This window comes from Rhipicephalus microplus, chromosome 1, assembly GCF_043290135.1.
Source record: "Rhipicephalus microplus isolate Deutch F79 chromosome 1, USDA_Rmic, whole genome shotgun sequence".
Classification (NCBI taxonomy): Eukaryota; Metazoa; Arthropoda; class Arachnida; order Ixodida; family Ixodidae; genus Rhipicephalus; species Rhipicephalus microplus.
Window position 1 is genome coordinate 99,930,711 of NC_134700.1, and position 26,876 is coordinate 99,957,586.

Sequence of the window (26,876 nt, forward strand, 5' to 3'; positions counted from 1 at the left end):
TACGTATACACTGCTTTATTATCACTTTTAAGTTCATGTTAAGAGCAGGAACTCGTGCACACTCTCGGGAAATGCGCCCATGCTGCGCCAAATTGTGACACTTGGCTGTAGATAACTCTATTGCTTGAGGTGCGCGCCGCAATGAGTCAGTCACCAGAGAATGCACCTTCGCTCCGGATTCATCTTGGCCTTGTCGTCACACTCGAAGGCCTCAGAAAACGCCCGCAGGTTCTGGAGCGGTATGTTCACTCTGCGAAACGACACACCAACAATGCACAAACAAATGTGAGACGATGAATGACAGAGACAGTAGCAGAACAGAGAAGTGTTTGGTAGTAGCATCAACATTTCAAAACACCCTCTACGGAGCACGACTATCCCCTTGGTGGCTACCATCCAGTTACGACCAAAATGCGAATGTGTGTGACGCTGAAGCACTAGCAGCTGCACCTTTGACAGATTTCTCGTGAGTGAATCGTGACTTCGCTTATGTCAGGAATCTTGAGCAATAGAGATTTGTACGTAGGCGGAGTGCCTCAATACGATATTCATTGTTTATAAGCTCGGAGTCCTGGTGTACGGCCGTACTTACTTAATAACAACTGCTCGTGGTAAGAGTGTATAGATGCTCGTTGAAGTATTCGGACTACGTTCAACCACCATTTTCGGGAGCGCTTCGTCAGTGCACTACTCAACACAGGTGACACCACAAAAATTCATAGTTTTGATAGCCCAAACTTACGCTATGAAAAATTAAAAAAAATTGTCAATTAGTAGGTCTCACATCCAGACGCATTTTACTATTTGTTTTCATTTTGTGTTTTTTGCGCTTTACGCAAAACTGTAACAAAGACGTGGGTGTATTGAAACCATTGAAATACAAGTCACATACACATTTTTCTTGTATCGGTTCGTCTTAATCGCAAGTGTGACGTATCCACCCGAAATTCTCATAGTATAAACGAGTACATTGCGGTACTGCGATCGGTGGAGCCTGCAACAATATAATTGGGCCTGAGGACTGCCTGCTGTTTGACAAACTGATTTTCACTCAAACGAACACAAGTGGCGCTTTGGCATTCTTGACGATTCTCAGGCTGGTGATTTCAGCGAAGTGGGATGGTACTACGTCAGTTCAAGAAAACTTGAAGCACTGCGTTTAAAATCTAAAAAAAAGAGAACTAGTTTACAAATTTTGAATAATAATTTTTGGGAAGCAAAATGAACAGCGTTAGGATTTCTACAACTTCACGTTGTTATGAAAAATGCAGACTTCAATTTTATTTGCCATTTCACGACACAGAATGAGGAGAGTTTGTGGGTTAAAGGTGCTTATCGAGAATTATTATCACGTATGTGCTTCGCGCACGGTGGCATAGTCAGCCAGCGGAGGTGATTAGTGGGTAATCGCTAGGTTGCACTTTGCAAAAGTACCATGGATATTGACGTGGTAACTAAACTAAGCCGCAACAAAAGTGCAGATGTTACGTTGTGAAGCGCCAATGAACGTCATTCTCACACTATCCGTATAATGACGCATAAAATATACTCTTGAAGAATATCCGCGTATTCATGCTTTTGTTCAAGCGAGAGCCGCTTTTTCTCAGTATAAATTTTGGACTATATATAGACGCGACTGATCATAGCGACTGAACGTCCAAAGTGTCAGGACATTAATTCGGTGCACTTGTCTGGTAGGCAGCCGTCAATTGTGGGGTGGGTGGCGAGAATGACACCACAAAAGGCCCCATCAATCACCGTTTCGAGAACGGTTTGCTGCGCGTCGTGCACAGTGGCTCTGAGTTTCTAGCTAATGACGCACTTTAGGTCTAATAATCTCCAATGTTGTGTAGATCTTCGTATCCAGTCTCATCATTTTTCTTTTTGAGTCCACACTTTTGAGCATTCTCTGTAGATTTGAACCAATTTGTCGTGTAACAAACGCATTAATAAGTGAGAAGGGAGAAGGTTTGGGCGTGTTGGTTATTCATTGTTGTTCATAAAACAGAGCGCACAAAACAAGGGACAGAAAACCCACTCAGACTACAGAGCAATCGTCCTGATCTCTTTCTCTCCTTTGTTCAGTGCGCAAAAACTATAATTATAGGCCAGCACAGGCCGTAAAGATATTGTTAATTTTGCGCGACGAAAAAAACGAGCGAATGGGTCAAGGGGAGCGCAAACTTTCGACTGCTTATTGAACATATTCTGCATCAAAGATCATATAGGCACAGACATGGGCAAAAAGTTGAGCACAAATTAAGCGCGAATCACTCTAGTTCACAGGTTGTGATTGATGTAGTCCGCACCCACCGTGTGTTTGGCTTCGAGCACTTTGGTTTCTTTAAACTCCACCCAAGTCTAAATACAACCGTATTCTTGCATTGGGCCCTCATTGAAATGCGTCCGCTGTCGCCGGGCATCGATCCCGCACCGTCGAGCTTAACCGCTAAGATACCACCGTGGCCTTAAGCGCAGCTCATTAACATCGCCGCGCATCGTTCAAGCACACGCATTCTGCAATACCTTGTAGCAAAATGCAATGTTTCGTTTTGCAAAATCATTGACAAGTCGCCGTCGTTTACTACTGGCAAGCTCAGCGGAAACAGCAGAACGTGCCAAATATATATAGTGCCAGCCGAGTACGTGACTGTGAAGCCCGAGACTTGACTCAGACGACTGCGTCCATCGGGTTCTGCCGTGTCAGTTCGAACTGCGAGACTATTCCTGTCCCGACGCTATTTCGCGCCTCGGCGCCACGCAAGCTGTACGCGCTATTTCTGTCTCTCTCTGAGAAATGAGCAGCTGACACACGAATTCCTGAAATAAGTGAGGCCCCTGGCGCTCGTGTGGCTGCAAGGCACCTGTGCCAAAAGGTGACACTAGGTACAAGTGCGCACCGGCAAGCTGCAAACAGAACCGGAAACAAAGGAGATGCCTTAAGGAGAAAGAACTTCGTTTGACGGGATGCTTTCTAAGTCAGTCATACTTCCGGCGTTTCTCACCGATGCTCTAAAAATCAAAGTTAATAGCAATACAAAGTTTCCATAATTCGCATGTGCACTTCTCTGCACTGCTTATTTGCCCGAGTAATGGCGGCACCTGTCGTGCTTCAAGCGAAGACGCGGTCCTATTTGAATGGGCTTGTCTATACTACGCGTGTTTATATCAAGAGGGCTGACTCTACATTTTCCACGTCATTGCCTAAGCAAACCGATAGTGAACAGGCTATGTGCAGTAAATGAATAGCCGCCATCCGTTTTTCAAGCTGCATAACAGGAAAGCTAGCTTTACAATTTTGAAAAGGGTGTATTGTCGGGGTTAGACATCCTAAGACCACCCCATGAGAGACGACGTAGTGAAGGGCTCTGTAAATTTCAAGTGCCTGGGGTTCCTTAATGTGCCCCCAAATCAAAACACATGGGTCCTCTAGCATTTTACCTCCCCCGAAATGCGGCCACCATGGCCGGGATTCGAGCCCATGGCCTACGAGTCAGAAACAGAGCGGCATAACAGCGACACTGGGTGCCTTAGAAATATGTGTTGTTATTTACGCGCGGATACATTGCAAAGCCTATAGAATGACAGAACATTGATCTTGTTGGAATGAATTATTTGAGAAAAAGGGTATCCGTGCCGACCCGAACAGAGGAGAAGAAAGCGAGAGAGCTACGCGAGATAACTTCTTATGCATTTAGTTTCTTTGTGCGAACAAATACAAAACTGGCTATTTAATTTAGGAGGACTGCCCCGTCGTGGTGGCCCAGTTGCTAAGGAACTCGGCTGCTGACCCGCAGGTCACGGGATAGAATCCCGGCTGCGGCGGCTGCGTTTTCGATGGAGGCGAAACTGCTTGAGGCCCGTGTGCCTAGATTTGGGCGCACGTTAAAGAACCAACCCCAGATGGTCGAAATTTCCGGAGCCCTCCACTACAGCGTCTCTCATAATCATGTCGTAGTTTTTTTAGCAGTAGTAGTAGTAGTATTTTTATTTACAGTAAGCCGGATACAGAGCTCACTGCAGGGGCAAAGGGCTAAAGGCGAACAGCCTGACAAAGGCCCTTGTCCCTCCGCAGTCCGTGACAGTGCAAAGCTTAGACATCAGCACTGATAAACAATATATATATTCAATACATTGGTTTCAAGCAACCCGAAATTGTAAACACAAAATTCAAACATAAATAGCATAAGTTTACATAACACATTTTAAGAATAAGAGGTCACTCTCGTTAAAATTCACAACTAAACAATATCAATGAAACAACTCAAAAACAGACACAAAATGCATGCGGATACAATGAATTCCGCTGTATACACTCGTATAATTGACATAGAAGTTTATGAACAATTTAAGCATTTGCAGAGGCATGAGACTCCATTACGTAGTTTCGATAGTGTAGACCGGTGGTTATGAATAAGTTCTTTATTTGTTTCTTGAAAGTCGCACTACTAGCCCTAAAGTTCAATTGATCTGCAAGGGTATTTAAAACCTGAGGTACCTGGTAAGCAATACTTTGTTTTCCATACTTGGTTCTTGTTCTAGGAGCTCGTTTCTTTTGTTCTCGCAGACTGTAGTGTGGTCTTCCGGTGCAACTTTCTTCATATAGCTTAGTCTTTTGTATTAACTGAAGTAATTTAAAATGATATAATTGATCAATTCTGAGTCATCATCATCATCAGCCTGACTACGTCCACTGCAGGACAAAGGCCTCTCCCATGTTCCGCCAGTTAACCTGGTCCTGTGCTTGCTGCTGCCAATTTATACCCGCAAAATTCTTAATCTCATCTGCCCACCTAACCTTCTGTCTCCCCCTAACCCGCTTCCCTTCTTTGGGAATCCAGTCAGTTACCCTTAATGACCAGCGGTTATCCTGTCTACGCGCTACATGCCCTGCCCATGTCCATTTCTTCACCTTGATTTCAGCTATGATATCCTTAACCCCCGTTTGTTCCCTAATCCACTCTGCTCTCTTCTTGTCTCTTAAGGTTACACCTACCATTTTTCTTTCCATTGCTCGCTGCGTCGTCCTCAATTTAAGCTGAACCCTCTTTGTAAGTCTCCAGGTTTCTGCTCCGTAGCTAAGTACCGGCAAGATACAGCTGTTATATACCTTCCTCTTGAGGGATAGTGGCAATCTACCTGTCATAATTTGAGAGTGCTTGCCGAATGTGCTCCACCCCATTCTTATTCTTCTAGTTACTTCAATATCGTGGTTCGGCTCTGCGGTTATTACCGCAGAGCCGAACCACGATATTCTGAGCCGCAATTCTGAGTATGGAATGTTTAATGAATAGTGGAGCAGTGCGCGTCTAAATTGCTTTTATATACGGACTCCACGCAGGAGTTTTGGGACGTTCATCCCCACATATCAATCACCATTTAGGATGACTGCCACTTGGGCATGTTGGCATAAGTTCATGCTTAAGAAAGAGCCAGTATATACGAAGACTTGGAACGGACACAAGACGGACCGCTTACTAGCGACTCAAGGCACAGACCGGCATTAACCGACCACTGACCCGCCTGCGACAATCCCCCCGGCAAGTGGCGCAGGAGGGCGTCGTCACTACCACAGACAACTCACTAGTCGTATACGTAGACGCAGCTATCGATAACTGCATTATGCACGCCAGTCTCGTATGCCCCTCGCTACCTGAAACTCAACATATCTGCTCTTACGTAACAGAGGCACCGTTCCCATCCGTATTAGCGGAGCTCACTGCGATACGGGACGGGTTGACAGTTATGATATCCAAAATGGGTTCTTTGTCACACGATAAATTGCTTGTATATACGGACTCCACGCAGCCAGTTTGAGAGCTGACAAAAGTGACCAGCTCCCTCGATATAGCCTCTGGTATACACCGACTGATTCACTCATGCGCCTGTTCTGACCGCGTATTGTGGACCCCCCGGTCTGCACCGGCTCAATCGGAAGCAGATGTCGCTTGCCATACAGCGGCTGTTCAACACCCGCTGCCTCTACTTTGTCCCCGAAGGACAGCTTGCTTGTGCACAATGAAACCCTCCGGCTCTCCACGCATGCACTCATTCCTCCGCGTGGATCAGACCTTCCCGGTGGCTTAACTCGCCGAGAGGAGGTTGCGCTCAGGAGGATTCGTGTGGGCGCCGCCTTGACTGCTGCAATCCGGGCTACATGAACATCCGGTGCACAGCTGTCCGGGCCTTCACCAGGCTCGCACTCGCCACCTACGCGGCCTTCACCACCACTCCGGCTGACCACCTGACTTGACCTGCTGGACGCATGGTCCACAACATCGACCACTCCTGGCCATAATACAGAAAACAGAACTTTTCCTTTTTATTTACCTGATGCCGTAGGGCATACTGGCACGGATAAAAAAATCTCCTTCCTACTTTTAAATTCGAAGCATTGCCTAGTTAGCAAAAAAAAACTTGGACCGTTTTTATCTAATTAGGTAGCAGCTTGCGTCTGTGTGCTCTCGTGGTTGTTTCCTTAACATGAAACGTAACAAAATTGTTACAGGAGGCAATGAGTCTATGACAGACATGATTAACAGGTAGTAAAATAGGACATGGTTTTCGTGTAAGTCATGGAACCGCAAGTCATGTACGTGGCGTGTATACCAGCACAGGACATCTATCGACCTCGGAACGCTATATTGAATCGAAACAAAAAAAAAATGGCTTAGGAAGATACTTGCTGACTGCATCTCGCGAAATCAATTCTGGCAATGTGTAGTACCTGTCCGAATTTCTTTCACCCTGTGCGATCAGCAGTGAATGTGAGATGTTAAGCGAGAAAAACAAGCTAACAATTGAACAAAAAAGAAAAATGTACTTTTCATGTATTTAACTAACAACACTTCATCCCATAGTAATCAAAGCGAAGGTAAACGAAGGTGTGAGAACCGTGGTCTCAATGTTTTTAAATAAATGAAAAGGAAAACAATAATGATGCTAAAATATTGCCACACAGAGCTTCATCTGCGGCTGGTCAAGACGAGCAGCTGGCACACAGAAAGTGCGTAACACTGCTTTCTTGCGTTCATATACAGGGCGTTTCAAGAAATGTGTTCGAATATCTTCAAAATACGAGAAATAGAAATATTGCTTGCTGCCTTCTCAACTGCTTTTTCTGCAACGGAAAAGATCTTAAGAAGGCTAAAGTTTTGCTTCCTGTTTTTATAACTGCTTCTTCTGCAACGAAATAGATCTTAAGATGGCTAAAGTGATGTTTTTAGCCATCTTAAGATGTCTTCTGGTGCAAAAAAAGCAGTTATGAACGCAGCAAGCAAAATTTTCATTTCTCCTATTTGTTAATTCATTATCAGATTTTAAATTAGCTGTGAAACGCTGTTGGTTTGAATGGAAGGACTTTTTTCCTGCAATGAAGCCATCGCCGCTTTGAGATTTCGAAAGAGCGGTCTCTCAATATACCACTGGTGTAAAAAAAAAAGGATAGGGAAGCTTCGTGTTTAAACCTCCTAATCCCCCCCCCCCAAAAAAAAAACATTTTTGGCTGCACCTCTGCTGGGGACCCTGCCCCTCGAAAAAGACATTGCTAGTCCCCCACCCACCCCCCCTCATTTTATTAATTTGTGAATTGGCATACAGGAAATGCATCTCTATTAGAAGCGCCGCTCGACAGTGTGTTCGGTGGCGTAAACACGAAACCATATGCGTACTAATTAGCCAGAAGAAAGACGTTGGCCTCGGAGCTTCTCGAGAATCAACGAAAATTTTTCAGTTCCGTCAGGAACAAGGTCATTCCAGAACTGTATAGCATAAATGGTTGTAGCTTACCTGAAGCTGGCAGGCGCGATTGGTCCTCGCATTCTGCGCTCGTAGTCGACCCTCGAGCTCAGCGCCGAGCACATATTCTGCGAATAGACAGTATTGGAATGCTTAGAATTCATATGTAATATAAATACGCCACATCCCGCAGAGTAACGTAGACGACACTTCACAAGCTGCGTAAAGTTTAGAGAATAGGTGGGCCGCATGGTCCGCCGAGTCTCCAACAAGCGGGGAGGTCTCAAAAGCAAAGATGCGCTTCGTCTCGCATATGCTTCTGTCACTAGTCGCATCTTGTATGCGACTCCGTACCTGCACCTACGGAAGCACGATGAAGATTCCTTGGAGGTCACCCTTTGCCAAATTGTCAAGAGAGCCCTAGATCTCCAGATCACTACTTCCAATGCAAAACTTCTTGCCTTGGGAGTGGTAAACACCTAGGAGGAGCTCCGGGAGGCTCACCAAACAAATCAATACACGCGCCTGGCGCAGACCCCGTCACGCAGACGACTCCTAGATCACCTACACATTCGGCATGAATTCCACACAGAGGAGCGGGTACGAGTGTCTGAACATTGGTAATACGCGATTCATGTTCGACTCGTCCCCACCAATATGTCACGCGAGTCGCACGCTGGCCGTCGAGATGCACGGGCTCTTGCTCTCCGGCGCAAATTTGGCTCTAAACAAAACGTATTTTACACGGACATCGCTGGCCCTCACTGTGAGGGTTGGTATACGGCTGTCGTGGTCCACCAAGACAGGCAGGCGGATGGTCTGTCCTTCCGCGCAACCAATGTAACCCATGAGAAGAGGTGGGCATAGCTGGGTCTATATCACACAACAGCTCTCAAATTATATTGTTAGACTCCAAAGGAGCTTGCCGAAATTTTCAACAGGGATGAATCCCACCCCTAGCTGCCAAAATTTTTAAATCTTGTCCGCGAGTAGGTTACCTCTTTTCGCTTTCAATAATCTGGACTTCTGGCCAGCAAGGCCTCGCAGGCAATGAAGTGCCGCCCACGCACTCATTCCCCGTGCCACTTCCTCGCCCACTGATGACCCCTGTCTTCCAGAAGAAAACTCTCCGCTCCTAACTTATAGAGAGATTATTACCCATTACCGCGACTCCCACCACCGTTTTCCTCCACCCTGCAAAGGACTTAGGAAGGCGGACGAGAGAATTCTTCTCCGGCTATTTACGAATACTTTACTGTGCCCGGCAGTGCTTAAACACTTTGACTCTTCCTTTTCCGGCCTCTGCCAGTACTGGGCGGAAGTGGCTGACACCTACCACAGGGTATGGGCATGCCAGCTCAATTCTTCCTAACCCCCGAACCCAAATTCAGCGAGAGAGGACTGGGAGATGGCCCTGCTCGGTTGCCAGGACCTTGCGGCCCAACGAGCCTTGTTCCAGCGTGCCAGGACAGCGGTCACGACCTGTGGGGTCCCTGACTAGGGACTCCACCAAGTACTGCAGGGAGGCTGACCCACAAGAGGCTGCTCTCCCTGGCAGCCTCGGTTTTTAGATAAATGTTTACTACTACTACTACTACTACTACTACTACTACTACTACTACTACTACTACTACTACTGAGTAACGTGAAGTTAACGTTAGGTAGTAAGAAGTCAGCCGCAAGAATGACGATGTGTGGCGTGGAGTGACCGTCTCGAAGAGGTCCCTTTGCACGAGAACAACATGGCATTTAGTCCGTTTGTGTTATGTGTAAATAGCCATTACATCCATCTGTGTGCGCAAGTAGGTAGTTCCACTCCTCCCTACACTCTCTCCGACATTACCATCCTCTCATCTTGATATGTCAGCCATGCAGGTGCCTAATGCTCACGTTAGAAAATTATCATGTAGCCATCGGTATAAGTCATCTTTTACTTTACTTCGTTTTCTTATAGTTGCTCACAAACAACCACTTCATGATGTAAGCGGCACGAGGCTGCACGTCGAAACAAGTTGCGATTCCCGAGTGGCAGTGCTGCTTCGTAGTTTGACCTTTCTTGCGCAAACTTTTCAAAAAGAAACGGAAGACAGCGACGAAAGACATACAAAACAAACCTCTTAGCTCTCTTCAGTTCCATTTTGCGAAGCTTGGGCAAGAAACGTTGATCATGTTTAACCAATAGCTCAATGTCGTTTTTCTGCGAAGTTCATTGAATATATATTTCAAATCCCGGCTGCGGCGGCTGCATTTCCGATGGAGGCGAAAATGTTGTAGACCCGTGTGCTCAGATTTGGGTGCACGTTAAAGAACCCCAGGTGGTCGAAATTTCCGGAGCCCTCCACTACGGCGTCTCTCATAATCATATGGTGGTTTTAAGACGTTAAACCCCACATATCAATCAAATCATTGAATATATTATCCCACGAACCCATATCTAGCCTTCCCAGCGGGAATATACCTAGGAGAATGGACGACACTCGAAAAAATTCTGGGAAGTGACCACCACTAGGAGCAAAAAGAAAAGAAAATACAAAGAGGACCCCCTCAATATTCGTAGTAGCTGTCTAGAACGCTTTATGAAAAGAAGATTGATGCAAAGTATTGAAGCCCTTTAGGAGTGGACCAAAGTTAAACTCATCGTGAGAACGCAACTAAAACAGGACACACGAAAAGGAACAGACGAGAACAGGCGCCAGTTCTTGTCTATTCATTATCGCGTGTCCTGTTTAGTTGCGCAACTCTCGATGGTTTCCATGTTATAACGCCAACTCGCCGAACAGCTAGTCAACTCTTTTAAAGTTCATTACTACTAAAAAAGCGCGGAAGTACACGAACGACTGTTGAAAAACCTGATTTAAACTGACTTGAAAAATTAGCAGCGCACCCTCACCTGCACCACCTGTGGGAAACAATCAAAAAAGATGCCATCATGACAGTCACAGCTTGAGCACTTGGAGGCACCAGACCGGGTCGTCTAGACTTTGTTGCGCATAATCAAATGCTCATGTCCACAGATTACGCCAAGGTCTTTCCTGGCAAATAGAGGCGGATATTCACGATTTCAACCATCACTGGATGAACGTGAGAACGTTGCGGATTCGCTAAAGGACCTCCCTCCCAGAGGCAGAGCAAGACGAAGACCAGAATAGAACAGCTAGCTCAGGAACAGGTGCTGTCTGTGTCTCATGGAAGTGACACTGGTAGAACTCACCCGAAACTGTTACCAAGCGCGACGCCAACACGGTCCCGAAGGCGCCACTGCTCCGAATCTCACCGCTGCCAAGGTCACTAGCTGTTTGGTAGCGTGGGTTTCTCAGCTTGTGACTGCTTCTGCGCAGAGCTGATAGACTAGCGGACAAGACGACGGTGAGTTTAGGCAATGTTTATGTACAGCATAGAAATGGAGGCGTTACATATTCGGCATTAGGGCCGACAGCTCTTAGGGACTCGAAGAGCCTAGATGTCTTCTCTCTGATGCATGGGTCGGCTGCTTGTCAACGCGCCCCTTGTTTTTTTTTTTATAGTTCCCGGGTCATCCTTTACATCACCAACGTCCAATCGGAACAGCCGCTGGGGGCGTCAGCTTCCTCAAATCGGGAGCCGCTGCACTGGGTTGAACCCAAGCAGGAGTGATATTGCCAAGCATTTCGTAAGACTTGCCAGACTGGATGGTGCCGCTTGCTTCATCGGGCCTGTGGGCTGAGGGAGCTCACCATGCGTTGCGTAAAAGCTTGTTTAGGTATATACGAGGTTGATGATGGCATCCAACCACTGCCACCAGTTGTTAGGGGTAGGAGGTCGATGGCAGGTATGGCGGGTTTCTTTATGGTAGCTGGCTCCCCACCATCATCCACATAGCTGATGCACGCCAGTGAGGAGACGCGTTCTTAGAGACAGAACGAAGGTTTATATACATGATGAGAACGATGGGACAGTACAGATATTCCACAGAGATTCAGCTCAGATTCCACTAACGTACAAGAGGTCTCCGGCTTTTATAGCCCGTTCTCTCCTTATACGGAGTACCGAAAAGGGTGGTGACCACTGTTGACGCGAATCAGCAGACGTGAACTCGCAGTGGTCTACCCACCAGAAGGGTGCAGAAATTGGGCCACCCCTGAGAAGAAGAACGTGAGTGAAAATGTCCAATACATAGCACAAACGCACCACACAATGACTCACCCGGCCCACACTTTGAAGACATCGCATGGCGAGGAGGTAGAGTCCGGTGGAGAGGGAAAGTCGAGGTCCTCTAGGGAAAAGATGGCTGCTGACACGAACGTCAGCAGTGGTCCATGGCTGCGTTCTGGTACAGTATTTCCAGAAGTTTCTCGAAGTCGGCAAGCTAGGTGCTCAATCCCCGGAACTGCGACTGCGACGCCTTCCCACGCTTCCGAACTGTTAGTTCTTTGTCACGACCTCACGTAGGCGACAATGGCTGTCTGGAGAGGCTTAGTTCATGAGAACTGCAACAGTGACGACGTCTCACTCTGTTCGACTCTGTTCAACAAAAGGGTTGTTCGCGATGGTTCCGTCGAGTTTCTCATAACCCGACCACAGCAAACTGCCAAGCCCACCTGCAGGAAAACGTCGTGTTTTTCGCTTCCGCCCGGGTGCCGATATCGGGGAGAAGGCCTTCTAGCAGACTGGCTCACGGGAAATGGCGTCTGCTAAAATGAACTGCCGGGCCGAACGTAACAAGCTGCGGAGGGGCATTATAGAAAGGTGGAATAGACAACAGCTCATCACTGTTACTCATTTCTTGGCATCAGCTCTTGACAAAAATGGACAAATCAACATAATTTTTCTAGGCTGCCGAAAAGCCTTCGATACTATCCCTTACGTTATTTTTAGGGTCGCTGCCCATTTATCTAACAGGATTCAATTCGTAGAAATTAATGATTAAAAGTCGGGCTACCTTCCCGTCAAATCATGCGTGCCGCAAGGCAGTGTCCTAGGCTCTGTTCTTTTCATTTTATATATTGTATAGAAGCAACATCCTGAGCATACACCGTTGGCTCGGTAGTATCAGAAGAAAGGAGTGTGTCAAATGGCAGCGCAGGGTTGCAGCCTTACAGAAGAAAGAACGGAGAATAGCCGGCAGTGTCATGCCTTGACGAATTGTATGCAAACGTAACGTACGAGAGCGTTGGTCCCAGTCATGGTGATCAGCAGAGACGTACATGGACAACATGTCTGTAAGAGTTCGGTTGAGACGCTCTGTGAGACCGTTGGTCTGGAGATGGTAGGCAATAATAATGTGATGTTCGGTAGAGCAGCTACGGAGGATTTTGTCGATAACTTTTGCGAGGAAGCAGCGGCCACGATCCGCCAGAAGCTGGCATGGAGCCCCATGCCACAGAATGACGTCATTCAGTAGAAAGTCTGTGACGCTTGTAGCACAGCTACTTGGCAAGGAACGAGATACAGCGTATCTGGTCTCATAGTCAGTGGCGACAGCGATACATTTGTTGCCTGACACGGACGTTGGGAAAGGTCCGAGCAAGTCTAGGCCGACACGGAAGAATGGTTTCGGAGGAATGTCGATAGGTTGGAGCAGGCCAGCCGTATGGGGAGCAGGACATTTGCGACGCTGGCCGTGCTCGCAAGCACAAATTTATACAGGCCAGGCCAAAAGAACCGTTGCCGCACGCGGTGATAGGTGCGTGAAAAACCCAGGTGTCCTGCCATCAGAGCGTCATGCAGATGTTGAAGAATGGTGACACGTAGGTGCCGGGGAATAACTAACGATAATTCCGAGCTCCAGGCTTCATGTTTCAGCGATACAGAATTTCGTTGCGGAGAAAATATTGGCGGAGCGAAGGGTCGGAATGTCCGAAAGATACTCGCTCAGTGACTGTCTTGAGTGCTGGGTCCCGGCGCTGCTCTGTGCCGATGTCGTGCAAATCAGATATGGTGAGCACACAAGAATCGCTCTCATGGACAGCGAGGCTAGCAGGTTCAACCAGATAACGCGAGAGACAATCGGCATCTTGGTGCAACCTGCCAGACTTATAAATTACGTCGAAGTTATACTCCTGGAGAAGTAGAGCCCAGCGACTTAGGCGACCAGTTGGGTCCCTGGGCGACGAAAATCAACACAGAGCGTGTTGGTCCGTAATAACTAAAAACTTCCGGCCATACAAGTAGGGGCGAAATTTCGCTACAGCCCAGACCAACGCAAGACACTCGCGCTCCGTTATCGAATAGTTTCGCTCAGATGTGGAGAGAAGGCGGCTGGCATACGCAATAACACGCGTTTGGCTTCCCTGCTGTTGAGCGAGGATGGCGCTGATGCCGTGAGCACTGGTGTTTGTGCGAACTTCAATCGTCGCGGACAGATCGAAGTGATCCAATATTGGTGGTGAAGTGAGCAGGTCGATCAGTGAGAAAAACGCAGCTGCTTGGTCTTGGCCCCACGAAAAGAGCGCGTTCTTTTTGAGATAGGTTAGTGGTCGTGCAATTGTAGCGAAATTGCGTATATAAAACGTCGGAAGTACGGGCATAAGCCCACAAAACAAACATAGTTTGTAGTAGAAGGCAGAGGAAAGTTCTCGACAGCGCTAGTTTTGTCAGGGTCCGGTTAGACGCCAGCAGCACTTACACGATGACGAAGGACCGTGATTTCTCGTCGGCCAAAATTGCACTTTTTCGAGTTGAGCTGGAGTCCCGCTCGACGAAAAACGGCTAGAATGGTCGACAAATGAGTTAGGTGGCTTTCAAATGTTGGGGAAAAACAATGACATCGTCGAGGTAGCAAAGGCAGATGGACCATTTATAACCACAGAGGGGAGAGTCCATCATGCGTTAGAACGTCGCCGGGGCGTTGCACAGCCAAAAAGGCATAACTTTGAATTGATAGAGGCCGTCCGGTGTGACAAAGGCAGTTTTTTCTCGGTCGAAGTTGTCGACAGAAATTTGCCAATATAGCCCTAACGCAGATCTATAGAGAAGTAACGCAGATCTATAGAGAAGTATCGCGCGCCATGAAGGCTGTCAAGGGCGTCGTCGATTCGTGGCAGCGGATACACGTCTTTGCGGGTTATCTTGTTCAAGGCACGGTAGCCAACGCAAAATCTCCAACTGCCATCGCCCCGCCCTTTTTTGACTAAACAACAGATGACGCTCATGGACTTGACAAGGCCTTTATGGCTCCTTTGGAGAGCATCTTCTCGACTTCTCATTGCATGACCTGGCGTTCGGACTGGGAAACACGATATGGTCGCTGCCTAACAAGACTAGCATCGCCGGTATGTTTTAATGAAGCACGACGGACGTTTGACCAAAAGAGCGATCATCGATGTCGAAAATATCTCGGTAGGTGGTCAGAACGTAGTGGAGTTGCGCAGCCTGATAGGGCAGAATATCAGAGACAATCATTATCGTGATTTCGTCGGTAGGTGTGTTTGCTCGGCCAGCTGCGATAGGGGACGAGCAGTCACCAGGGTCTAATGTCACGATGTTACATGCATCAAGTGGCGAAACATGGCCTAACAAAATGCCTTGTGGGAAAACCTGGTGGAACTGCTAAAGTTGAGGAGCGGAAGCTGAACGTAGTTGTACACGATAGTCGTGATGGTATGCGGCACAGCAACACTTCGGGCCAAGAGCACATCCACTAATGGAGACAATATATGTTGTCACCTTCAGGAAGAGCTGGTGATATCGTTAGGGACACAAACGTGGTGGCTAGCGGTGACAGCCAAGCATAATCAACAGCGCGTAAGTGGTGTGACGGTGAGGACGGCAAAGCCCCAAGTCGAGGCAGTTCAAGTTGGAGAACGCCGGTTGCACATGGATGAGAGCGGCATGAGTGGACAAGAAATACAATCCAAGAATCAGGTCATTGCGGCACTGCTCAATAACTGCAAAGAGAAGAGATGTGAGGTGATCGGCGATTGTGATGCGTGCTGTGCACATTCTTGTGATGGCAAGACTTTTTCAGTCGGTGACACGAATAATGCCAGGAGCAGCCGGTGTGAGAACTTTGTTCAGGCGGCGACGAAGTCGGGCACTCATCACAGAAATATGCGCCCCGGTGTCAATAAGTACAGAAACAGTCAGGCCGTCAACGTGGACGTCGATGAAGTTTCGTCTTGTTGGCAGTACAAGCAGAGGATGTGAGGTCGGTATCGAGGATGCAGCTTCACCTCTAAGAGCTGCACCGCTTAGTTTCCCTTATGAGAATTGATCGGATATGTTGGGCGTCGTCGTAGAGGAGAAGGGGACGACGGGCGACGTCCAGGTGGCGAACGAGACTGATGAAGTCGAGGTGATGGTGTGTGGCTGTGCTGCGTATCAGGGGCATCGATTGCGCTGAAATTGAAGGGCGGAAGGCAGCGGTAGTTTTCGGGAATGGTGCAGGCGTTGCCGAGGCCGATGGAGAGGTGGCCGTGGGATCAGTCCCGTGTTCCATCACGGAAACTCCGATTGGACGACCACTGCGGAGCTCCGTTGTATGGCGATTCGTCACCCAGCACGTTCAAAAATTTGTTACGGAAATTACAAACACACGGAAGAGAGAAACGAGTGTATTTGCAATATTTACAGGTAGGTGTGACAAACCAGGGCTGCTAGCATCTTGCGCTTCGAGTCCGATTCTTCTTCATCAATTTGTCTATGACGGCGGAGCCATGCCCACAGCCTCGTAACAATAATAATGACATCGTTCACATGATAGAAGGTGGTGTCCCGACTCGATTATTCGCTGATGATTGCGTGCTTTTTAAGAATGGTAATTCTGCCAATGACAAAATTAGTTTATGTAGTGATTTAAATACTATTATATACAGGTGTATATACTGAAAAATGATAGAAAACACAGACAAAAACGTACTAATGCGAATCACACAAAAAGAAATCATTTTTGCTTGATACGTATAAATCAGGTTCATCTCCCCCTGCATGATGTAACCCAATATAAGTATACCTGGAAGTCCCCTTTAACAACACTTAAATATGCAATAACCACAAATGTAATACTCCTACCTAAGCCTTCAGAAAACTACGCCATCCAGGGGCACAAACTTAAAAAAGAGCCTTTTGATGTAAAACTGCTATAACACCTGAATAAACAAAACTAGACTATGCATGTATCCTTTGCGATCCGCATACTAAAAATAATATCAATAACCTCGAGGGGGTGCAGCGAAGTGCAGTTATATTTATATTTAACCAATTCTTAAGAGTAGATTCAGCCATAAAACTTATAAAACTAACCATATTAAATCATTCGAGATGAGAAAACAGAAGCAGAGACTGGATTTCCTTAAAGTACTCTACACTAACAATTCACCACTAGAGTAATCTCTATATCTATCGCTCCTTTTAACCTGAACCAGACGTCATCTTAGACAAAAAGATGGGGTGCTTTAACACTTGAATTCGCGAGAACGAATACATTTAAAATTATTTTTTCCCTCGTACTAAAAACGAAGGAAATTGTATAACTGTATATACATCATAATGATCAATATTACAGATTTCTTTTATGGCGTTTCGCCAGACATATTGACTCTAATTCTGTAATATTGTTCTTGCTTTGTTTGTTCTTTGAATTTTTTCCCGGCACGTTTCCTGTTGTAGCATTTTATTGCTTTCTCTGCTTGGGCTACGTGTCCGCAGTATTTCATATATAAATAAACAAACAAATAAATGTATATATAAGTAAACCACGCCTAGTAAAGTCAGTCCAATCCATGAATCGGGAAAAGTGCTGAGGTAGTCATGGTTCCGTTGCCTAACAAACTCCTGGAAATTAGAAATGTGTGACCCATATTTATGACGCCACGCACCGGTAAGCTGTATGAGAGCGCTTGTCCTGTGGTCTTCGTTTCTTTATCGTCCTTGTTACTTTCGCGCTGTTATTTTCTTTGCTGTCTGAGCATGTGGTTCTTTACAGACCTACTTTATACTTGTAAGGAAACCGATACTTGCCCGATGCTGGGTATGGATTGCACAACAATTTATCAGCGCAAGACACCTGTTACAGCTGAAGGAGGACGCCATCAATAATATAGGCAAGAACACCTGGAGCATAGTCTTGGCATTGTACAGAATCAATTTTCATGAAAGGAAACACAGAAGCGCGTGGCGTGGGCGCTCCGGCGGCTGCTGGCAGCGAGCTCAAACGGGAACGAAAGCAACCACAGCCACTTTTCGCGCTATTTCTTGGCGAGCAAAACAACCATTGATTACTTATATAGAACCAGCATCAAGACCGTAACCTTCTCCCTGTTCAAGGCGATAACAGAAGAGGCCGATATTAGCCTTGAAGGGGGAAGGGGTAACAATCTTGCTGTTGGTTCCATATGATCAATAACTGCTTGTTTTGCTCACCGAGAGATGACGCGAAATAAGGCTGTGGTTGTTCTTGATCCCACTTGAGCTCGCTGCCAGCAGCCGCTGGAGCGCTCAGGCCACGCGCTCCCGTGTCCTTTTTTGATAAAAAATTGATACTCTACGTGAAATGTTCTTGAAGTAATAGGTGTCATAGGACGAATTTAGGACACGTACTAAGGTGAAATAACCTATACCGTTGGGTGCAAGTCTTGCTCATCAGCAGAACGGGGTGCCCCGCCGCTGTGGTCTAGTGGCTAAGGTACTCGGCTGCTGAGCCGCAGGTCGCCGGTTCGATTCCCGGCTGCGGCGGCTGCATTTCCGATGGAGGCGGAAATGTTGTAGGCCCGTGTGCTCAGATTTGGGCGCACGTTAAAGAACCCCAGGTGGTCAAAATTTCCGGAGCCCTCCACTACGGCGTCTCTCATAATCATATGGTGGTTTTGGGACGTTAAACCCCACAAATCAATCAATCAATCAGCAGAACGGCAACAGTTCGCCTACTTGGTAGTCTGAAATCAAACCACTTTAGAAAGGTACACTAAGGAACCCTTAATGACTCAGTCATCTCGCCATACCTTTTTAACATCGCCATGATGAAATTGCCAAACATATTGAAAAAAAGAGAGTGAATAAGACAGACCTTATATACACTTGACCTAACCATCTGGACAACCGGCGGTTCCCCACGAACTCAATAGGATGCATTTCAAGAGGTGGTGGACCGGACAGAAAACTACCTCAATGCGTGTGGGCTCACATGCGTGCCAGCGAAATTGGGGTTTCTCATACTAAGTCCTGTATTCACAAACCAACCTCAACCTTACCTCGAGTTTTCCTCATGGCTTTTAAGCCGTTATTGCGCTTGCTGAACAAAGTAGGCTAGTATACTTGAACCAATCTCGTTGTTACATTTTACCTTGTTATGATTTCTGTGGTTTATACCGCACATAGAGAGTACAGAAACTTGAGGAAAACGTAAGAAAATGCCAAGGTTTATTTTTGAATACAGGCCTAAGAGCTTCAACAAGAGGACGGCCACCAACAAGTGAAATGCCAAGATTGAAGCTTTGGATAAATGTAATAAAAATTCCTCCAGTAGACTCACTCAAGAGCCCAACCCACTGTGCAGTGAAATATCGTCACCATAACGCCGAAGATCACCAAAATGTGACATAATTGTGACGTCACTGTGACTCTTATGACGTCGTATAACGTGACGTCACACAATGACCTCCTCAATGGACATGGTCGCTTGGTAAAACGTGGATCAATCTAAGAGGCAGTGCTCCAAACCCCCGCGAGTTGCAGAAAGCTTGCAATATCCCCAATCACGAAGGCAGTGCACGACCCATCGACCCCCCCCCCCCCTCCGTGATTTATGCAAGTGCTCAGGATCGCATTATTTGTAAAACTAATGTTCAAAGAGCTTGACAGCCATGACGTGCAGGTGGCATGGGAGTGTTCGCGATAGGACGCCAGTACGAACAACGGCACGATATATGTTAGACGTCATAAAGAACGATGTCAAAAAGAAAAGAAAACTAATAGCACATTCAGCTCAGCACCACTGTGCCCTAACTATAGGATTGCAACAGTGCGGAGCCCGCTTTCGATCCTAGTCAGATGGCGTGTCTGAGCCGAATGCGCCGCCGCACACTAGCGCAATCGGAGGGCGGAACAAGATGCCCCTCACCATGTTTTCGCCGCAAGCAAACAAGGCACGCACGCAGCCGCGGCTTACGTCACGTCACAAAGGTGTGCCGGATGAGTCACGTGATCAGATCTAGGCCGCGCACCGAGGTCGGGGGTGACAGCGCTTCAAGCGCTTTGTGTTGAACCGTCGAGCTCAGAAAAAAAGCTATCGTATCTTGTGTTCATAGGTCTCGACGTCAATCAGAAGAATGTGACGCGCGTCGCCAGAGTGGTCCGGAGAGCTTCAAGAAGGCAATCCCAATCTACCATGAGGATATACAGTATGGTCCACTGTTAAAGGGAACGAACACTCGAATGCACACCATCAGTATTAATGGCCCTCTAAAAGCAAGTGGATTAAGAAACAATCTTCATGCAAGTCAATAGTCTGTCAAGAGGAGTCGGAACGTTTAACCACCAGTAGCCACATGCATATCTCTAAGCCGCTATGATTCTGTAAGATAGCAAAATCTAAAAATGCTGCTCACGCAAGTGTTCCCTTTAACAGTGGACCCGTCTGTACATATCGATGTACCAATCACTCGTAGTATACCGAATGAATTTCACGTCACTACCACCTACTGACGCTTTCCGGCCGGAAGCTCTATCTTGATTTTACTGCACATTACACAATACAATTTAAGTTGTAGGAGTCGCGTAAAAAAAAGAGAAAGCCCGTCAAAGCGAGCCTATATCTATAGTCACTGCGAGTTCATCAAGAGTGCTTACTCCATTAACAGATGATCGTTTAATTCAAATCACTTTCTTAATACTTCTTTTTACGTCATACGCAAAGATCCAGAGAGAGGTTCGATATTGTATGCTCACCGATGCATAGGCGTAGAAGAACAGTTGTTCGGCAGTCATGTTATTGTTCCCAAAATGCCACCGTGTCTCCCGACTGACGAACGGAGGCCGAACGTGCTTCAGGATGTTGCTGTAGACCTGCGCACACACATGTGCTTTATCCGATCAGACTTTACCTGTATATTGGTGGCGGGCTTTGTTTTTTTAGGAGCTTGCTCCTACACCTCGCGCCCCGTCCGGCGGCCACCGGCGTGTACACCAGCGTTGCCATTGTTCTCGGATTGCCGCTCACGGTCACCGCTCCATGCTCCTCTCCGGTGATTCCAACGATGCTCACTAGACGGCCCGCCATCAATTAAGGCGTTAAAGTCCCTGAAACTCCGCAAAGTAGTGACACTCTCCTGCTCCACTCTCGTTACTCCTCGGTCTCCTCTCCTTCGCGCTCTCTTTTCGAACGTGGCGCCACCTGCTTTGCTCTTGCGTAGCAGACGCCTTTTGATGACGAGAGCATCTGCTCGGCAGGCTGCGCACCCAGAGCATTCGCGCCAGCCGACTAACACATCCCAAAGTTATTTTAACGAGTGCAAAGTTGGCGCATGACAGCTCTGTTTGGCGCCACGTGCAACACGTTCGTGTAATCAGGCCCTGATCGAGTCAGTCGGCGTCGCAGTGACCGGATGTTAACTTTGTGGGCACGACACAATAGTACGTATGTTGATAACGTAAAAAATTTGATTGTTAGCAAGAACCCCAGTTTTTCTTTGACCCATCATTTAGCGCATATCGGAATTTCTTATACACTGTAAATAACATCGCTCAAACGTTTAGGTGTCGCTGCTACGTCTTACCTTTCTATTAGCTGCCGTGATAGCGACCGAAAGGACAGTGCGACGGTCTTTCTTTACTCAGCGCATGAGGGGTGGAAGCTTCGCAATATATATATATATAGTATACCATATGGGTAGAGATCATTTGCAGGGAGTGTCATGCAGTGGAGGCAACAACTCGCGTTGACGCTGTCGGCGCGGGACGGCGATGTCGTCGACAGCCAATTTTAGCGTGTGGTGAGACATCTAAGGCCTTAATAATGTGTCAAAAGGCGTACATCAATTACAGTCGATACATTCGAATAGATGTGGCTGTTTGAAGCGCTAAGACGCAACAATCATATTTCGGAAGTGCGCCCTGGGACGTATGTCACACACGAACTATACCACTGAAAGAATGAGCTAGCGTATGGATGAACTAGTGTACCACCATACGCGATTGCTTCGCGAGAGCTCCAGTTGTGGATATAAACGTTCACACGGAATAGCAAATAAACAATCACGTAGAATGGCACGTATGTGTGAGGTTGTTAAACGATGCGCGCACCTAATCCCTCAATGGCATGTACGCTTTGCATAGCTACCCTCGCATCCCGAGTCCCGTGGCTGATCGGTCAACGGGGCCACATAGAGCCATTAGCTATGAAATATACGAGCACGCAACAAAAAACAATAGAGAGTGCCAATCTAAATGCGAGTTGCCGCACTCCACGTTTTTTTATTGAAAATAGCAGAGCGAAATCTCTGAAGTTTTGCAATCACGATTGCGATCGTCTTTCCGTGTACAGTCTAAGCGTATAAACCAGTACCGCGAACTCAAACCAGTCGGCGCATAACGACAAGCAGAACACGTAAGCTTGTATTGTTGACAAAAAAAAAAACAGCCCCTGCAGAAGCGTAGTGAAACCTGAGTTTCATTAACACGTTGTCCTGCACAATTAAATACAACTTGACTTTAGAGTGCCTTGAATTGAGCAAACACCCAACCATACTCATAGCGAGAGACGCGCAGCTTACTTCCAAAGTGGATTTGAAAAAGTCGGCCTAAAGTTCTCATTTCCGATTCTATGCAACCATATCTTTAGTCGCAACTCGTTGCGCCTAACGGGCGGGATCATCAAAAGCTTTCGGCCGCCACTAGACTTGTTCTGGCATTGGAAGGCGCAACAACCACACACGGCAGAACAGCGACGTCATTCTTGGTTGGAAAGTGTTTCACAGCACAGCGCGCACGGACGGACAAGTTCGTATTCGTCAAAACAGATGCGCTACGCCCCAAGGAGTTAGCGTCTCTATAGAGTGAAGATGGCAACCGCGAGTGACTGTAAACAAACGAACACTGCGAGCGCTCCAGTGTGACGGCATCTGGCCAATAGTGACGCGGCGCCAGCCTTGGAGAGATCGGAGGAGGGGGAAAAAGAAAGGGGACCACGCGAATAACCACATACGTCGCTACATTGCGAAGTTTCAGGGGTTCTACAAGACTTCGGTTTTCGATAGCCTGCGTGATCGCCTTCTCGTGACTACGTCCACTTCGTTCTCGTCACTTCGTAGGCACGGCAGCACGTGAGAAGTTTTTCCGATTAGTGTTAAGCACGGGTACCGATATCCCCTAGGCCCCCTCACCTGCCTGCTCTCAACCCCGTTGGCAACGCCTTGTAGCTCCACATCTGCGATTTATGAGCGTTAGGCATTTGACTCACGGCAGCGGCCAGTATGACATAAAGGGGCATATGGTTGACATGCCGATCGACGTGGCCTACACTGCGTAGCTGATGAACGTGCCCGACCACCCTGCCTTTGACGTACACATCAATAAATAAATGTGCGGGTTTAACATTCCAATCCAAAACCATAACACGACTATGAGAGACGCCGTAGTGGAGGGCACCGAAAATTTCTACTACATGTGGTTCTTTAACGCGCACCAAAATCTGTGCACATGGGACTACAGCATTTTCGCCTCCATCAAAAAAGCAGCCACTGAAGCCGGGATTCAATCCCGCGACCTGCGGGTCAGCAGCCGAGTACCTTAGCCACTATACCACTGTGGCGTGGTTCGACGTACGCATGATGCGCCGGCTCGTTAACAAGCCTTCCCACGGAAATGCTTTTGCCAAGAAACGCCCACCTCGTGCCCATCCAAGCAAGCTCCTCTAACGTCATTCACTCTGGGAATATGGCGGTGATAATTTTTAGCAATCTTAACTAACGTTGAAGTTTAACAGCTCTCGGGCAATATGAGTGGATGTGTAAATCGAACTAACACTATTTACGCAATAATGCTAATCAATTTTTGTCTCGAACCCATATTAATACTACGGCTAAAAGTATACAGGACTGCGTCGTCGAGCCATCGTTTACATTGTAACTGCAGGTATTGAGGTATAGTCAGTAAAGAGCGTACGATAGTACGCAGTAGCTGAGAGTTCGACGAAATACTGTCTGGTCAGGTCAGTGACCAATGCACAAAAAAGAAGAGTCATGTTCAGGGATTCGTACGGATCCTAAAATGTCATTTTTCATGTGTTTTGACATTGTCCAGTGACCTGTTTTTTCAAACAACCATAACACACAGTGTGAATTCGCTATATTTTGTTTTAGTAGTAGTCACTGCACTGTTTTGTAAGCGTACAACTATCGTGCAGTTTTCTCACACAATATTGATACAGCGTCCAAGTACTCTTTATGTAGTTTGCTAATGTTTCCATGCCAGTTGTCTAGGAATGCAGTGACTTCCCGGATAACGCTCATGCTCTGTAGTATTGTCCGGGTAGCTGTGCAGCCATGGGCGATACCCTCCAACACATACTACCAATGTAACATCCAATCTAACATCCAATCTAAGGACTGGCGGGTGGACTCCTCCCCACACGTCATGACAGCACTACTCGGGCATATGAACCTTAAGTTTGTCCGGTGGCTTGGCTTTGCCATTTTGAACACGAAAGAGCTGTATGCCGGGGTTCATCGCGGCTCTGCTGACGTATTTCCGTCATGGATATGACGATGTAAATTATGTAATAACTGTTTGCAAAGAAAAAAAATCACCGCCATATCCACAAAGTAAATGATGCCAGAGAAATTTACTCGAAGGTGGAACGGGCGTTTCTTGGCGAGACTATTTCTGTAGGAAGGCTTGTTAACAAGGCGGCGCATGAGGTGTTCATGGAAGGCAGCGTTGTCGGGCACGTTCCGTGGCTGCCACTGCACTGTGTTGGTCCCGTAGATCGGCACAATAACCCCATACCCATCTGTGCCATACTGGCCACTTCCTTGAGTCAAATGCCCAAGGCTCATAAATGGCAGACGCAGAGCTAAGGCACGGTGTTGAGAGCAGGCAGGTGAGGGGGCTTCGGAGGATAACGGTGCTCCCGGGTAACACTCATGGTAGGAACTTGTCACGTGCTGCCGTGCCTACAAAGTGACGAGAACAATTTGGACGTAGTCGCAAGGAGGTGAACACATTGTACATCAAAAAACGAAGCCTTATATGGCAGCGCGTGAACCGGCAAGTGACGGGGCTTGGGAGGACATCGGTAGCCGTGCGTCATAGTAGGATCTTGTCACTTTTTGCTGTGCCCACGAAGCGACGAGAACGAAGTGGACGTAGTAGCGAGGACGTAGTAACGCGCGGGCCATCGAAAACGGACGCCTTGAGTGGCGGCGCGCCATCTAGTGAGCATCGTTGCATTCACCGGAGCATATTGGAGCGGCGACCCGGGAACACTGCACGGTGACACTGGTGCGCACGCCAGTAGCCGCCGAACAGGGCGCGAGGTATAGGGGCAAGATTCTGAATGACGATATCCGAGGGGTTAATTCGCGGAGCGTCAAACCATCAACCTCTCGAACCTGAGCGCGTGGCGTTAAGCGCTACACCATGCAGAATGCGTGTGTAGTCAAGAGTGCTAACGACAAGGCTTTTATATACAGCATATACTATTTGGTGGTTCTCAGAGCTCCGCAACTTCAGCGCGTTTTCGTCATCAGTAGCGAGATGGCACGCAAAGCGCTCCCTCCACGGTGCGTTCTTTCTCCTCTGCGCATGCTTATGAGACTCGTGATTCAGGAGAGCACGAAGCTCACTTCGCTCGCTGCTGCGGCCGCATGTACCAAAGGGGCACGCCGCTCACACACAAAGAAGTGAGAATTGTGACCGTTGTTTGTGGTTCTCCTGTTTATACTTGTGCGTATTTCTTTCTGGTAATACAGCGCGTTTCTAGTATCGAGCTCTGACAGTTGTTATTCCGCGCTCGTCCTGTGTATGTTCATTTTGTGCATGCTTTCTGCTTGACATTCACGCTGAAAGTTTCGAGCTGCTGCTTGCCGTTCTCCGCGTAACATTGAAATTCGTTGCTCAATAGCATTATTAATTCCTTCGGCCTTGTGGTGAAACAACGCACAATAAACGCTCAACTGCCTTTCTTTAGACACGTTTCACTTTCGTGTTTTACCGCTTCCTGAAAAGAGAGATTAACCCCATTTTTTTATTAGTAAACCCGGACTGGGATTCGTTTTTTAAAAAAAATAAATTTCTTCTCTGCCTCCATAGCCATGCCTGATCTGCTTCTTGATATCCTTTACAATGAAACAGACATACAGCGTTTCAGGTTAACTTGAACAGAATAATAAAAAATAGTGGTTAACCACAACTGACTTAATCCAACGACATTTATGGTTTGCTGTCATGTGACGCTTAATTGTAAGGGTACCTTTTTAATGTCGTCGTTTCCACAAAAATGTTGTCAATAAAAATGGGCTCGGCCGTTTTACAATGCCCTCTACAATGTATTGAAACGAACTTGTTCTTAAATGACAATTGCAAGTCTTGCTCATTTGCCATTAGCTAAATGTAAAGAAAAGGCGCCATAAAGTACCATAATGAGCGCCACATGACAACGAACCCCATGTCTGGTGTTACTCATTTTTGGTGAACCACTTTTTAAAAATATTTTGTTCTAGTTCTGTTCTGAATCAGGATATAGTAAATAATACTTGATAATGAAACAAAAAAATAGAGGTTGCAAATACACGCGACTACTACTAATATACACCAGATACAACGTACCTACAGCTATGTTTAAGAAAATCTTGGTCCAAGATAGCCGTGACGCTCGGTATATGGTAAAAAGTCGAACACGACGACAACAAAAAGCGAGTAGGCTTTTCCGAAAAAAAAAAAATGTAGAAGGGCCTTACCATGTATGCGACTTGAATGGCAACGTTGTCCAGCACGTTTTCATGCAGGGAAGCCGTCGTGTTCATCTGTTTGTTGAAAGACACAGGACATCAATTGAAAAAAACTGTAATGTATACGGAACTATGGCGTTCAACCAGCCGTTAAAGGTAATTTGCTTGGCAATGTCTATAGTTTTTTTTATGTTCTTTTCTTTCTTAATAATGAGCGCACTATAAGTACAGGTTCTCTCAAGGACAGTACAGTCAATAATGGAGTAAATTGGTGAAGGC

General features: G+C 47.0%; 1 protein-coding gene across 1 annotated transcript; it reads right to left on the reverse strand.

Annotated features, from left to right (window-relative positions):
• On the reverse strand, positions 1-26,670 carry LOC142768581 (neprilysin-21-like). The gene is made up of 4 exons (XM_075870572.1): positions 26,607-26,670; positions 20,599-20,715; positions 7,789-7,865; positions 1-250 (listed from the first exon to the last, which is right to left on the reverse strand). The coding sequence occupies exons 1-4, from the start codon at positions 26,607-26,609 to the stop codon at positions 151-153; spliced, it is 297 nt and encodes a 98-aa protein (XP_075726687.1). The 5' UTR covers positions 26,610-26,670; the 3' UTR covers positions 1-150.
• Positions 26,671-26,876: the final 206 nt, after the last annotated feature.

Coding starts and splice junctions, on each gene's coding strand:
- LOC142768581 (XM_075870572.1), bottom strand. Junction 7,866..20,598: donor TCTTCTACGCCTATGCATCG/GTGAGCATACAA, acceptor GTCTATTCGCAG/AATATGTGCTCGGCGCTGAG. Junction 251..7,788: donor ATCGCGCCTGCCAGCTTCAG/GTAAGCTACAAC, acceptor GTCGTTTCGCAG/AGTGAACATACCGCTCCAGA.